Consider the following 15991-nt stretch of genomic DNA (forward strand, 5'->3'; position numbering starts at 1 on the left):
CGGGAAAAACAACCAAAAGACGAGAAAAAGCAATAAAATTTTGCATAAATGACGAAATAAATGACAGCCAAGAAAAGCAACATTGACAAATACGCATGAGGGAGCTGAGTTTTCCCAGCTCTTTGGGTTCGCCGGCTACATCGAATGTCTTTCTATGTGTGCACCGAACTTTAATGGTGGAAAACCGTTGGGGAAAACACTGGGGAAATGCCATATAAAAGCTGACGCTGGGCGGCCTCTTTGCCTCCCCCCGATTTTCCCCGGCTGCCCACCCATTGTTCGTGCTTGTTTATTGACTTTCTACGGGGGGCTTGGGGCAGTTGGGGGTGTGTGTCGTATAATTTGTTTCTACTTTAACCTAACCTAAACCAACCACCCCCGACCCCAACCCCATTTTCATTCTTATTCCCATTCCCATTCCCACTCCCATTTCGATTCCCTTTTGGAAAACATGTTGGAGGAAAACTGTGCGCCTCAGTGGCGCTACAGAGTTTCCCAAATGTATCTTGTTGTTGGGTGCGTTTTTCCTTCTCCTTGGCAATATAAACAATTTTTCCATTATTTCCATTTCGCCGCCACTGCTGCTTCAGTTATGCAAAATAATCAACATGGCAGATATTCAGATATTGGCAAGGCAAAGAATAACACAAACAATAACAATCACGAGAAACACAAAAAGCGAAAAAAAAAAACAAAAACAAAAGCAAACCCGCCTGTTGTCAATGGCGAAAATATTGGCAAAACATTCGGAAAAAACCGCAAATCGAGCAAACTGCACTTGAACTTGCCACAAAGACCCGCCACATCGTCCTCCCAGCGTCGGCTCGAATTATATAATGCAAATCGCGACGGAATACGGTCAAACCTCTCTAGTTTAAACCGCCATCTTTTCAATAAAGTATTATAATTTCTATTAAATATTTTTAAAGTGCATGGGGGATACCAACTGTTCTGTATTAAAAGTAAATCTAAAACGATTGGGTATTTATTTTTAGAGAAAGTCCAATCCGAACTAAATATTCGAAGGTAAAAACTATTACAATAAAAAATACTACACTTGAAACTTAAAATTGTAATCCAAGGATAATAAGTTTGAAGAATAAATCTAAAAAACGTTCTCCAAAAAATTGTAAAATGTTGTACATTAATTTAAGTGATAAGTCTACAATCTTTTTGGGATCAAATACTCAGTAGTTTTCAAAAAAATTTTTAAATATTAAAGTGAAGTTTTTTAAAAAATTTAAATTAATTTTATTTAATTCGATTCTACAAATTAGATTTCGAAATAATTTAATTCAAAAAGAATTCTTCGCAAAATGTTTGAAATATTTCTAAAAAAAATTTCCAAGATACAAAAGTATCCGTACTATCGATGCTGCACTGTGTTTGCGAAATAGGGGGCGGGGTCAGCTGAAACGCAGCGAAATAAGACAAAATGTAATGACCTTGGCAGCCAAGCGCCAACGCAACGCTAACACACAGTGGCACACTCACCAGCACACCACCCACACGCCCCCGCATTCAAGCACACACAAACTTAAAAATAATTTCTCAAAGAGAAGCGCCAAGAACACAAAAAAAAGCAACTAGAGGAAAAAGACATTGGCGGTCATGCGTTGGCGTCGCTGCCCCAGCCAGCGTCGACGCCGGCAGCGGTATCTAAATTATGCAAACTGGGAAATCGCCGCACACCCATGCACACACACGTGCACATTACATCCCGGCCAGCTGTCGCCCCAATGCAAGTGGAACGGCTATGTGCTATGTGGATGAAACGCTTATCGCCCCGGCTGACCAACTAACGGAATTTCAATTTCGGCACGCATTTCCCACGGCTTTCATAGCCCTCTTCTCCTCGGATTGCACATTTTTCCGGCCAAACTTTTCCCGCCGGAGTCGTTTCTCGATTAGCGCAAAGAAAATATGCTAATGAGGTGAGGATTATACATCATATTACAGGTAATAATATTATTATACGCTAAACGTTTAATGAAATATTGAAAAAAAAAAACAGCGGTGGGTTTCGAACCCAGACCTAGCTCTAATTGAAAGATGTGATGTTACAATCTAACACAGAACATTTTTGATCTAATGGAAAATAAAAATTAAAAAAAAAATCGTTGGCCATCGGTGGGCTTCGAACTCGGTCCAACATAACACAGCCGTAGTACCCACTGCGAAAGCCAATGCCGATCGATTTTCACTGTCATTGGTTGTTTGATGCGGATTAATCGAAAACGTGCGTGGGCAGCTCACTCAACTGAAACTAGAAACGAAGCCGAATCGCTGGGAATCTAAGTCGTGTGGCACAAGCAAATATGGCTGATAAAAAAACGTTTAACCCAGGTGAAGAACTAAGGCAACGAAGCGCCTTTAATTAGCCCAGAGTTCAGGGAGTTTTGTGTGGCGCCCAAGGTGTAGTGCTTATGTGGCCACAACAAAAACTCACCCACATACGGTGGAACTTCTTTAAAAAGAACACCTGACTATGAAAAAATGAAGGGAGGGTGTTTGAAATTTGATTCTAAAATTGTTAAAGATGAGTTAAAACCAAGATTATTTTGTTGGTTTAGGCTTTAAATTCCGTTCCCTAGATTTCTTTAATGTAAGGATTATAATATCCTTCTTTATAACATTTTTATGGATTTTTAGATGCAAATGTTAGAACCCTAAGAAAACTAAACACTAGGCCTCAAATCCGTTCCATTTAGGCAGTTTGGCCCGTGGTATAGACATTCGCAGTGTCCAATCCACCACCGAGCGAGAGAGGCTAAAAAGGATGTTTGCCAGCCAGGGGACAGCGGAATTCCGCAACTCACCTGTGAAGCACCCGCCCCCTGCTCGGCTGCTCTGGCTGCTCCTTGAAGTGCCACCGATGTGCCGTGGAACGAGTCCTGCTGCTGTGGGAAAACGGAACTGATCCAATCCAATCGAATTACAGTTTTTCAACCGAAAAATTGGTGCATCGCCAGCGGAAGCGGCGTGTGTGTGTGTGTGTGTGTTTTTCCAACTGTTTTGGGGCAGACGTTCCCGTTACTTTTTCCCGATTTCCTGTTATTTTCCTTACTTTTTTTCTCCTCTCCTCTCCTGTCTCACACACACGCACACGAATGCAAACGGGGAACGCACATGCAGCGCGGTTGGAGTACCGTTAGCACACACTGCTTGCAACGACGCCCGAACGTGGACTGTCGGAGAATTTCGATTCCGGAAAGTTAGCAGGCGTTTTCCGTAGGATAAGGGGGGCGTCGAGAGCGCGCCTGCGCCCGTGACACCTCGTCCGCATAGTTCTTATCAAACTGACGGAATTTACGCGCTCCGCTTGTTGTTAACGGGTATTGATTTTCTGTTTACTGTGAGCGGTCCCGTTACTTTCTATTAAGCATAGGTTTTGCATTTGCCCAAGAAACACAAATTTACGCAATTTTCCAAGGTCTTGATAGTGCTACTCTACATTCTACACTTATTTATAGTTTATAAATAAACAAATAAACATAGCAGCGCGCTGCTAACAGAAAGCTGTAACTGTAACTGCGCTGTTAGGCCTGTAACGCCCGCGAGGGCTGCACTGCTTGCCACGATAAGATATCGATTGTCTCTGTGACACCTGACCAGGTGACTGGGCTGGCCAGGGCTGGCAAAAAATGTCTGACTGATAACGGTATCGGTGTTTAATAGCAGAAGAACATAAATTAATTTAATTAAATTTTTTTGTTTAACCTATATAATACACCCAATTTTATATTTTAATTTATATTTTTTGTAGTAACTTTCTATATTACGAAATGTAAGATAGTAAATTAGGTAGGCAATGCAACAGGGAGTTAAGTAATGCTCTAAGTTTTTTTAAATATACTTTTTTAATTTATTATTTTAAATGTTAAAAATAGACAACAGCTGTTATCGATAGTGAGGATGGGTCGACAGCCCTGCCTGCAATCCGTTAGCCAGTGCTCTGCAGCGCCGAAGCAGTGCAGCGTTGTGCAGCACTGACCGCCCAGCAGATTTCTCGTTTCGTTTCCCTAATAAATTGTCAATAACTTTGCCAGTCGCTGGATGCAGGTTGTTGTTTCTTTTCGCCAATATTGTTTGTTGTGCAGCCGCGTCCGCGAGTGTGAGTGAGTGTGCGTGTTCGACGGGCTGTGCGTGTGTGTGTGTGTGTGTGTGTGTGAGAGCGGGGGGCCTTGGGTTGCCCCGAATTGCAAAGATTGCAAAAAAAGAAAAACAGGCCAGGGAGAAAGGCCCAGAGGAAAATTGTGCAATAGTCGCGAATCGAATCGAATCGAAGGACTCGCAGGACAGCAGGACTACGACGACGACGACGACGATGTGAAGCTGCAGCTGCGGGGGCGGTCAACTATCGGAATCAACTAAGGGAATCATGTGCCTGGCGGAGCAGCCGCTGAAGCAACCGAACCGGAGCAGCACCTCACCCACATTCAATGCCAAGTACAGGCGAAAATGCCTGCTCCTCCTCACGCTGCTCCTCTTCCACGGCTGCTTCAGCGGACTCCACCGCGCGGCCGCCTTCAACTGCACGGCGCACGGAGGCCGCTGCCAGAACGACGGGCAGTGCCAGGAGGACGGCCAGTGCCTGTGCGCCGACGGCTGGCAGGGACCGGAGTGCCAGTTCTGCGGCGGAAAAGTCCGGTAAGCCGAATCCAAAGCCCAAGAGGGCCCAGGACCCATCATTGCGGTAGAAACCCCATGCCTCCACCTCCCATATCAAGTCGTAAAGCTGGCCAGATTGTTGGTTCTGCAAGCTGACAGATAAGATCCTATAGATACGGTACCACCTACCTATAAAATCTATAGAAAGAGCCCCCTATAACAAGCCATACACAGAAAACAAAACAGCTTGATATGAACCAGATGTTGACACGTAGATCTGATATTAAAATAAGATAAATTAGATACGTACTATATCTTTTAACTTTAATCCGGAGGGTTGCTACTTTAATCTTGTAATCAAGTATTCTTTTAATTTGGCTTATAGTGTCTTATAAAGAAAAATAGCTCCAATCAGAAAGAAAAGAATGGAAAACATTATAAATAAGTTATTTCAATGACAAAGTCGAGTATAAAAATCAAAACGTACAATGATAAGAGTTACTATATAATGCGTATAAAACCTATTCAGTTCTTTACTTAAGATATCAAATGGGTTCGAAACCCAGCCATTCCCTATTTATTTATGTTTAGTTTCCTTCAGTTTATTAAAAATAAATTTAAAGACATGTCATGTTGAATTGAAATGCTGGCAGAGTCATCAATATCGTATCAATTGGGCTTCTGCTTAGTCGCTGTCCAGTGATTCACTCCGCGTTATTCAATCAGATCTCCTCTACCCTTTTCGGCCCGGCCTATTTGTGTCAGGCAACGGTTCAGTTTCATCTGGTCGGACGGGTTCTTGGCCGGATTTGGCTCAGCTCTCCACTCGCCATCTCCCATTTCTCCCGTTCTCTTTCTCCCATTTCTCTCTAGACATTCTTTCACCTGCTTTCCGCTTTCTACGCCTCCCGATGGTTCCAATACGGATTGTTTAATTACTTCGCTTTGACTTTGAACTTGTTCGGGGCAGAGGTTAGTGTTTCTGGGTCCTGCTTCGGGGCATGTGAGCTCCTCTTACATCCCCCCCTACAAAGTTACTTACTTGTGTTAATCCAATGCTGAGTACACTTAAGATAAAAAGAAGCTTGTAATGAGTGCACAACTGAATGATCTTAAAACACGTTTTCATAAATAAACTTATTAACCATCCTGTGGCATATTGTATATCTCATCGGAGTCGAAAACAAAGAGTATTATTATCTACTGTCAAGATTCCTTGAAGCAAACCAGTTCTTGATGTGATCCATATTTCTAATATCTACATCAAGAACATCTCATAAATCTAAAAACCGTATAAGGTTTTTGCTATCCTAAAAGATACTAAAAGATCTATGAAAGCCAGCTTACTCTTCCTAACTCAAGGCACCATTTTTATATAGATCCCAGTTGTTAATCCAGTAAAAGCTTGATTTCGTTTTGCCAAACAATAAGGTAAGTGGCATTCAAAAGTAGAGGTCGAAGAGATACTGTCGTTTTCGCAGGCGTGCATATGCTACACAGATATCATATAGATATGCGCGGGATCTCGCTGGGCCAGTTGGGTTGCTCACGCCCGCGCTGGCCTCATAAGGCTTGTGAAATGGTTTGTTTATGTTTCTTAACAACGGCTATTTGCCAGCGGAGCGCGATAAGCGAGCCTTCTATCTTGACATTAATTAAAGCCTTTCCAACTGCGATGATGGGGACCTGGGACCTGGAATTTGCGCACTCGAGCATTGAGGTCGTCGTTTCACCTGCCACAGCGTGGAGAAACCAGTTTGTGCCATTCCATCAACAGAGACCCCTGATCCCGACCTGCGGCTGAGCGGTGGATTGTTGAATGGCTGGATCGCAGCTTTTGGCAGGCCATAAATTCCGTTCAATGTGAGCAGTGATAAGGGAACTACGCCTTATCAGCTGTGTGTGTGTCCGCTTATCGCCTGTGAATTTTCATTCTATTTTTTCGTTTGCAGTCCAGCTACACGACTCAGCAACTCAAACGGCCTTTTGCCGGCTTTCTATGCAAAAACCAGTCTCCCAGTCTCGGGCTCGGGCTCGGGCTCACTCCCCATGCATTCCAGCCCATTGGCCACATGACGAGGGCGCCTATTCACCTACTGCGGCTCCCGGTTCGCCAGCACATCACATAGATAGCTCCTTTTACCATCTCCAAAGCTGTGCGTAAGCTTAGCGCTCGAGTGCACAGCGGAGGCAGTGACTCACCGGCTGCCAATGAGTGTGTAAATATATCTTTGCCCAACATTGATTTTTCGTGGCTATCACTTGATGTGGTCCCAGGCACGGGCTGCATCCCGGCTGGACGAGTGTTTACTCGAAGTTTAGAACTGACCGAGACACAACGCCCACACGGGGCAGTCTCTCACAGGAGTGGTCGCACAAATAGGAGCCTCTCCGAAAGAGCCTTGAATGTGGGACAACAAAAACTGAATTCCCTGGAAATAATAAAAAATCAAATCCGTTTCAGAACTTCCGCTATAATACCCCCAAAAAATACTTAATGACAGCTTACCCATTAGGTGGAAGAAAAATCATTTTTAATGATCTGCTTTAATACAAATTTTTTGACAATCCAAAATAATAAAATTATAACGACCGAAGTTGACATAAATAGTCACATTTTTGTTTTATAATGACGAGTGAATTATATTTATAGAGACAATTATCTGGAAAAGCCATTAAATTTAGTTTTTTCATTGAAAGCCAGCCAAAATGGGCTGAGGTTCCTATTTTTATGACCGCAACTGTTTGTGTGCTATATGCAATGCTTATCGGCACTTGCTGGGTGTAACGTGAGTCGCATTTAGAATGCGGAAGGCTACTGGTTCCACTTTCTCCGAGTACGCTGGCTATATGAGTTAATTGTTTAAACTTGGGCAAGCAAACAACTTGGAGGAGTTGGCAAAAGTTTCCTTCCAAGTGGTAAACACTGGGAGTACAGGGTTGTAAAGCTGTGAGAAACGAATTTAAATTTACAATTCAATTGAACATGGGAAGAAAAATATTTAATAATATTAAAACTATAAAAAAATCTTAGAAATATGTTATGACATAAAACAAAGATATTTAAAGAAGTCTAACAACTCGTTCAACTATGGACACTTTTATCTTTGCTAGGCCGCCAAGATATGGATGTTTTACTGTGTAAAAGCCCATTTTTTATCTACAGAGTGATTATATAGCTTGGGAAAAGTGCTGATAAAGCACTATAACAAGAACAGTTTTGTATAATAGTTAGAAACTAGTTTGGGTCTATAGTAAAACTAATAAATATTCATTTTCTTTTCTTCTCTCTTGACCTTTTAATTGAAAAGTTTAAAGATCAACTATTAAGACCGCTGCTGCAACTGCAGGCTAAAACTTAATTGTCAAACTTGTAGATACTGGTACTGTGCTTTGTGTTCGCACAGCTGTAAATTGAAATCAGAGCGACTAAATCGGGGGAAGGCAGTTATTTATAAGCGGATGTGCAAGCAAAACGCTACGAAAATGGCAAGGCGGACAAAGGAAGGCTTTGGCAGGCGACTGTCGGATACCCTTATCGAGTTTCAAGCTCTTAAGTTGTCACAGTTCCGTTCCCTACTGTCTTCCAGACATATTTCTGGTCGTAATCCCCGGTTTGGCGGAACAAAAGCCGCGGGAACCAAATGCCCACAGAGTGGAGAATTGCGAGACTGAGACTGCCGCCGAGTCAACAGTTGAGCGGCTTCACAGCGGTCAACACATACTACACGTTTTACGTACTCTTATAGGATGGGGCACTGTCTCATAGACACTCTCACCGTATCAATTGTAGATTGCAATTGCGCTGGCCGGCTGAATGGATGACTGGCTGACCGGCAAATTCAATTATCTTCTCCCAGCATCGGGCTATTGCCATTTGCATACGTGCATGTGCAATGGGCGCCGCTGCACCGAACTATCGCTAAATCGATAGAGGAATTGATTTATTTTGCCAGCTCAAAGTTAATGGATTCCATATCTATCTTGCAGCATGTACCATCCCATGGGCACGATACACGACGGCTGGGGCAACTATTCGGTGAGTGTCAAGTGCAGCTGGCTAATCGATGCCAGGCATCCGCACTGGAACCGCCGACATAACACCAATCCGTCGCGCACGGCCAACATACGGATCCACCTGCGGGAGTTCGCCACGGAGTGCGGCTGGGATCACCTGTACATATACGATGGTGATAGTGTGGACTCGCCCCTGCTGGCGGTCTTCAGGTGGGTTTGATCTGTATACTTTAGTATTTACTCATGACTAACCTTCGGTTTTTCCTCCCTTCCTTTAGTGGCCTCATGTACCGCGGCAACTTCTCCATTCGCCGAGTGCCACAGGTGATAGCCAGATCCGGCACAGCCCTGGTGCACTTCTTCAGCGATGATGCGTACAACATGTCCGGCTTCAACCTCACCTACAAGATGAACGGCTGTCCCTCGGATAGCGATGGTATGACCATCCCATTTCTTCTTATTTTAAAGTAGGATTATAATTTTTCGTTACCATTTCAGAGGTGGAGTGCTCTGGCCATGGCAAGTGCCGCGACGGCGACTGCATCTGTGATCCCATGTACAGGGGTGAAGCCTGCAACATTGCCGCCTGTCCCAACAACTGCTTGGAGTCCAAAAACCAGGGCATTTGCCGACTCGAGCAGGAGCGGTTAGTTGGATTTATAGATTTAAGCACAAGCCTATTCCGATTTTCACATAAAGGGATATTTAAAGTTTATATACTGGTGGATCCCTTTCTTCTTTAACTTTTTTAAAATCTAAAAAAATATATTTAAGATGTATCCTAAAGAATCCACATGGCTCTAAAAATAACAAATTTTTTTGTATTAAACTTAAAAGCCCTTTAAAATGTTTACCTACCTACCTTCAGGGTGCTTTATTATTGTGTTTTCTACATAACCACTATCTATAGTTACCTTGTTGTCACTCATCTAAATTTAGAATGCAATTACCTGCCTGAGTAGCTTAATTAAGTGTAAACTGGAGTAAACTATATCAGCAAAGGGGGAGGAAAATCAAGTAGAAACTAAATCTATGTGAAAACGGAATAGGGCCTGTGACAAATTTGCAATTACCCATTAAACCTTGTACTTTTCTTACAGCTGCTCCTGTTTCGAGGGCTTCGCCGGCGACGACTGCAGTCAGATCAGCGCCCATGGCGCCTGGTCCACGGTACACCCAAAGCACTCGCCGGCGCCAGCGGGCAGCGCCTCCCATGGCGCCACCATCTGGCGCGACACACTGCACATCGTGGGCGGGGAATCCTACGGACGGGGCGAGCTAATGAGCACCTATGACTTCAACGGCAACGTCTGGGAGACTGTGCACCCGGAGGATGGAGGCGAGCTGCCCGACAAGCGATACGGAGCCTCTACTGTGATGTACGGCGACAAAATCTTCATGTACGGCGGTGTAGTCAAGGGCCAAGGCATTTCCAACGAGCTGTGGGCCTTTGACGTCTCGGCGAGAACGTGGGCAAACATCACGGTGCGAGCGGACTCCTCGTGCAATGCCACTGGAGGAGTCACGGCCATGTGCGGACCCCTGCATGTTGTGGGTCACACGGCGACGTTGGTGCCCGGCTACGGGGACAAGAACAACTACCAGTACATGGTGGTCATCTTCGGACACTCGCCGAACTACGGCTACCTCAACACGGTGCAGGAGTTCAACTTTGCGACGCGCGATTGGCGCATTGTTCCCACCACCGGCTATGTGGTGAAGGGCGGCTACGGGCACAGTGCCGCCTACGACTTCCTCACGGAGAAGGTGTACGTTTACGGCGGCATAGTCTCGGAGAGTGAGTCCAGTCAGGTGCTGAGCTCAAGGCTGTATGCCTATGAGCCGGCCACGCGGATCTGGACTCTGCTGTCGGCGGCGCCAAGTGCTCGACTGCTTCACACCGCCAACTTTGTGAGCCAGGGACTGATGATGGTCTTCGGTGGAAACACGCACAACGACACCTCGCAGAGCTATGGAGCCAAGTGCTACAGTCAGGATCTGCTCGTGTACGATGTGTACTGCGACTCCTGGCACTATCATCCGATGCCGGGCCACCTGCAGGCGGATCTGGCCCGCTTCGGCCACAGTTCGGTGGTGTTCGAGGAGTCGCTGTACATCTACGGTGGCTTCAATGGCCAGCTGCTGAGCGATATGCTGCGCTACCAGCCGGGATACTGCAGCTACTACACCAAGCAGGAGAAGTGCACGGGTGCCCGACCCGGAGTGAAGTGCATCTGGGACGTGCAAAAGATGCGTTGCATCGCCATCACCCAGGTCCAGCGATCGGCGATATATGGACGCGAGCAGTACGACTACGTGGCCTGTCCATCGAAGAGCCGGCTCACGCTTACCTCGGAGTTGCTGCACGATGTTCATCGCTGCCAGGAACTGGCCAGCTGCCAATCCTGCGTGTCCACCGCCTTTGGTTGCACTTACTGCGGCAATGGAGTGTGCAGCAAGGAGCGGTGTCGAGAAACCACCTCAATGGCCTCTGTTTTCTTCGAGTCGTCCACCCAGCAGGCAGTGACCACGGTGAGCCCGCCGCTGAATGCCAAGCACCTGGACTCGTGTCCCATCACCGAGGAACACCTGGTGTCCTCTGTGTGCGAGCAGCTGCATAACTGCCGCGCTTGTTCCGCCAACCTGGCCTGTCGCTGGGACTCGGAGCAGAACCGCTGCCGGAGTTACACTTCCTCGGGAGGAATGGCAGTCAACAGGACGCTGGATGAGGTGGCCTGTTCACCGGCCTGCGCTACGCTGACCAATTGCCAGAACTGCACGGAGGACGAGTGTATCTGGTGTCAGAACGAGCAGCGCTGCGTGGACCGCAATGCCTACACGGCTAGTTTTCCGTATGGTCAGTGCCGAGAGTGGACTACTTTTACCGCCAAGTGCCGATCCGCTCCGACGCAAACTACGGCACTGACTGTGGGCAGCACCACGGCGCTCTCCAGTGCCCAGTGTGGCTTCTACAACAGCTGCCAGATGTGCCTGGATGATCCTGCCTGCGGATGGTGTGACAATGGCTCCAATACGGGGCTAGGCAGGTGTGTGGTTGGCGGCGCACTGGCGCCCTACGACGAGAAGGAGTGTGCGCTGAAGCACTGGTTCTTTACGTCCTGCCCGCGGTGCAATTGCAACGGGCATTCGTATTGTAATGACCAACAGCACTGCGAGCAACCGTGCAATAACCTAACGACGGGAGCGCACTGCGAGAAGTGCCGCACTGGTTACTGGGGCAATCCCATCAACGGAGGCAAGTGCCAGCGCTGCGATTGCAATGGCCAGGGAGTCTATTGTCATCCGGACACTGGCAAGTGCTTCTGCACCACCAAGGGTATTGTGGGCGATCACTGCGAGAAGTGCGACTCCCAGAACCATTACCACGGGGATCCACTGAAGGGCTCCTGCTACTACGAACTGACCATCGATTACCAGTTCACGTTCAATCTGTCGAAGAAGGAGGACCGCCACTTTACGCAGATCAACTTCCGAAACTCGCCGGGAAAGCCAGAGATCGATGCTGATTTCACGATAACCTGCAGCGTGCCGGCCAAGATGGACATCTCGGTGAAGAGGGCCGGCTCGCCGGACATGCTCATCTTGGTGGGCGTTAACTGCTCAACGTTTCGTCACCGGTTCCCCAAGACGGACTACCAGTTCGGGCACTCGCCCGAAGACAACAGCTCCCTGACCACGTTCTACGTCTTCGTGCACGACTTCCAGCCCCCCATCTGGATACAGATTGCCTTCTCACAGTACCCCAAGCTCAATCTGCAGCAGTTCTTCATCACATTCTCCTCATGCTTCCTGCTGCTGCTGCTCATGGCTGCCGTCCTGTGGAAGATCAAGCAGAAGTACGACATGTTCCGGCGGCGGCAACGATTGTTCGTCGAAATGGAACAGATGGCGAGTCGACCGTTTTCACAAGTGAGTTTTTAGGAGGGACATGTTGTATCAAAGATTTAAATCTATTTGTTTTGCACAGGTGCTGGTCGATATCGAGAACCGCGAAAGTATTGATCTGAGTCTGACGCTGGAAGGCATTGGCCACTTGTCCAAAAAACGCAAAAAGGTGGGCGAGAACAAACGATCATTTATATCTTAAGAGGAGAAACGGCTCAACAAGCTGTATCCAAATTGGAAAATATATTATTTATTACATTTTGGCGAGCTTACTCGATTAAGTGACTACATTTCCAACTGTTGTATTCTCCATTACGAGTTTTGAAAGCTTCACCTTATATTATTATAAACTAAATATGTTTTCTTCTCTCAGGAATGCCCCAGTCCCATAGCTTTGGAGCCTTGCAGTGGCAACCGAGCCGCTGTGCTCTCGCTTCTAGTCCGGCTGCCCACGGGTAAGGACGAAAACAGATCCCATACCACATAAACTCCGTACTTACTCAACTCTTCACCCACAGGTGGCCTTTCGCAAGCGCCTTCTGGCCAGTCCGCCGGCCTGGCCGTGGCCAGCGCCTTAGTCACGTTGGGCAATCCGCGTCGTCCGTCGATCGATCAGCATCCCAAGGAGCCAAAGTCGAAGCGCAAGCAGAGCCAGCACCCAGACAGTTGTACATAATAACCGTAACACTATGCTTACCTACATAAAGTAATAATGATAATGATAACGATACTGATAATAATTATGATAATATGTAACTAGAGAATAGGTACGAGTACGAGTATATAGAATATTTGCCCCGACTTTCTTCTACTAACCACAACACAGACACACAAAAGGCAAGCTAGCAAGTTGATAATCCGCAGTTATTATTACTTTAATGCATTAGACTAGTGACGAAACGAGAGAAAAGAAACAAACAAATAATAATAATTTTTAGCAAAAGGACATATTTATATACGGTTATATACAATTTGATATAGTTGATAGGTCGAGTAGCGTTGCAATAGTTATAAATGTTTAATTTATTATTTATACCGCGTACGTGAGCTAAGTTCGATGGCAAAACAGCTGTATTCAAATGATTAATGTATTTTTTTTACTTAACCACATAGCCTAAGCGTGTTGTTAGAATTTATTTATGCAAATTTTGTGCGCTGCCTCGGCAGTAGCTGCACCAAAAGCCGCGACAGTGTCAGAAAACAGAGTCAAAAAGATGAAATAAAAGACATAAAAATTGATCTTAGCAAAAAGTGATGAACAAAGCCAGATGACAGAGAAACAAAACAAAAAGATAGGTACATGTACAAGGAGCTAGGTGACGGAGACATGCAATACTGTGTTCATAATAGAAATATTTCTGTTTTTAATATTCGTGCAAATATTTACAACGCAAGAGTGGATCAAGACAAAACCGAAAACAATGCAATTGTAAATAAAATACGTAAATTCTTAACGCTATTTAGATAGTAGTTATACATATACAAATAGCTCTTGATATGAGAACGCGCCCAAAACAAATCAAACGATTAAATTGTACATGCAATCTAGATGAGATCCAACATTTACCAAAATTCCAATTGAATCACAAACTAATCGTAAGGTTTCCTCTTGGCAACAGAAACAGAAGCAACTCACACAGCTATTTAACTTGATAATTCAACTAAAGACAAGTCACACCAACTAACTAGATGCACTCTCTGTAATACAAATCCAGCAATGGAACAACCTCTAGAATCAAAAGGCACTCGTCGAAAACTTTAACTAACACCTAGAGATCTTTTAAGCCACACACAACCTTTCAAAGTACACACGATCTCCGGCCGAGAGATGTTGACGATCGCTTCGGGTTAGCAGGCAGACAATTGTAAATCTAATTCATTTTTTTTAAACAAACAATCTAATAAAGTCCATTTACGAAATTTAATTTCAATTGTAAAATGAGTTTAGAGACATACACTTAATATTATGAGTATAAATACTTGCCAACCCAGTTCCGAACCCAAATAAAGGAAAAAAACGAACGTAATAACAGAACCCTGGTTTGTTAGCCCAGAAATGAATGACCCCTGACCCCACAGACAACAGCAGCAACAACAGGATATACATAGATAAAGAATCATATATTAGTTTATTAACCAATAAAAAGACACTCCAAATGTAAGCGAAGTGAAGTGCTTTTGTTTTCATTGCCCGCGGATACCAGTTATCCCCTGCATTTCACAGAACTTTCACTTTCTTCGGAGGGGGCCCCCCAAAGTTGGGGGCGCGGCTGCACGGCCTGATAAACCGGGTAAATGTGAGCTGTTTATTCAGGTCGAGGTTCGATTGGAGTAATTGCGGAGTGCTCCGTAGAAGCTCTCATTCACGTACGCGGATGTGGATGGTGATTGGATCGGGGTGGCCCTTTCCTGCCCGCTTTTCTCTCTGCCCCTCTCCCGCCTTTCTTTATGGGCCCATCATTTTCGAACATCTTTGGCAATTTGAGTGGCTTTTGTGTCACGATATCTCCACAAGCACCGCATTTAATTTAATGAAGACGATTTTATTAATGAAATTAAAGAAGAAAGCCGAAAGCGTGCGAAATCCGAAACGAAGCGGAAGTGCCCACCGCCACAGAGATCTCTGCCAAAGCACCCATGAGACGACGATCCATTCAATGCCCCTGGTGGCCTGCACTGACGTAGGCACTTCAAAAACGTATTCCCTGTGCTTGAATATACCTTGTGCATACCCAAGTTGAGTCATCCGAGGTGCGGGTATACGGTTTTACCCACCGTCAAGCTAATTCTGGCCCACGAAGGCCACCACGCACTGTGTTAAGTGAACTATTGCGCTCCATCAAAAATAATAATCAGCCCGAACCGATCGTTATGAATCAAATGTGGAATACCCCTAGCTTAAGCCAGAACCAAGCGGCGTGTTTGGAGTGGAATTGGAGCATGAATAAGTGTCCACATATGGGAGGAGTCTACAAAAACTTCACCAGCTACGCATCATATTTCAAAATACCCCATTAACATTAACAACAGCATAACAGCTTTACGCGTGCTAGACAAGGGGTCACACATTAATTGCTTTATTGTTTGGGGACTGCTAATTATTCAAAAAATACTTGTGCACATTTAAATAGAAATATTTCTGTTTAAAAATATTAATTTTTTCTAGTATTTGTTGACCTAAAAAATGTTTACGACCCTGTTCTTAATTTTATTCATATTAACTTCCCCATTGTTGACAATTCAGTTAGGTCTTTTTTATCGTTTCCGTAAAACTTCAAACCTATTTTCTAGCTATGAATATTTAATGTAGAATTTTAGAAAATGAGGCAAGCCTTTGTTGATACCTATATATCATTTTTTTTTCTCATTTGTGATATGATAAAATACACATTTCACATTTTAAGAATGGATGATATATGGATTATATAAATATTTATAAAATTACTGGTGGTAATAA

The 15991-nt window shown here is 45.0% G+C and overlaps 2 protein-coding genes across 6 annotated transcripts in view; one reads left to right on the forward strand and one right to left on the reverse strand.

Moving 5' to 3' along the window:
* The window catches only part of LOC108024661 (tubby-related protein 4), a 30232-nt gene extending 26737 nt beyond the window's left edge, over positions 1–3495 (reverse strand). For 2 of the 5 annotated variants that reach the window (XM_017094728.3, XM_017094725.3), the window contains exon 1: positions 2820–3494. The gene's annotated coding sequence lies outside the window, so the exon portion shown is untranslated. Of the gene's footprint in view, positions 1–2819 lie in introns of all 5 variants that reach the window. The other 3 variants (XM_017094727.3, XM_044091644.2, XM_017094726.3) reach the window with 3 other exon arrangements.
* Positions 3496–3970: 475 nt separating this feature from the next.
* LOC108024672 (attractin-like protein 1) lies at positions 3971–14706 on the forward strand. Its single transcript, XM_017094740.3, has 8 exons — positions 3971–4650; positions 8602–8838; positions 8907–9064; positions 9127–9274; positions 9729–12558; positions 12617–12703; positions 12908–12989; positions 13053–14706. The coding sequence occupies exons 1-8, from the start codon at positions 4382–4384 to the stop codon at positions 13208–13210; spliced, it is 3969 nt and encodes a 1322-aa protein (XP_016950229.1). The 5' UTR covers positions 3971–4381; the 3' UTR covers positions 13211–14706.
* The last annotated feature ends 1285 nt before the right edge of the window (positions 14707–15991 follow it).

Source organism: Drosophila biarmipes, chromosome 3R (genome assembly GCF_025231255.1).
Source record: "Drosophila biarmipes strain raj3 chromosome 3R, RU_DBia_V1.1, whole genome shotgun sequence".
Classification (NCBI taxonomy): Eukaryota; Metazoa; Arthropoda; class Insecta; order Diptera; family Drosophilidae; genus Drosophila; species Drosophila biarmipes.

What these genes read in the sequence shown, in the direction of transcription:
- LOC108024672 (XM_017094740.3), top strand. Translation starts at nt 4,382, where the DNA reads ATGTGCCTGGCGGAGCAGCCGCTGAAGCAACCGAACCGGAGCAGCACC. An exon ending in TGTCCAAAAAACGCAAAAAG is followed by an intron (nt 12,704 to 12,907) that starts GTGGGCGAGAAC and finishes TTCTTCTCTCAG; the next exon opens with GAATGCCCCAGTCCCATAGC. An exon ending in TCTAGTCCGGCTGCCCACGG is followed by an intron (nt 12,990 to 13,052) that starts GTAAGGACGAAA and finishes CTTCACCCACAG; the next exon opens with GTGGCCTTTCGCAAGCGCCT.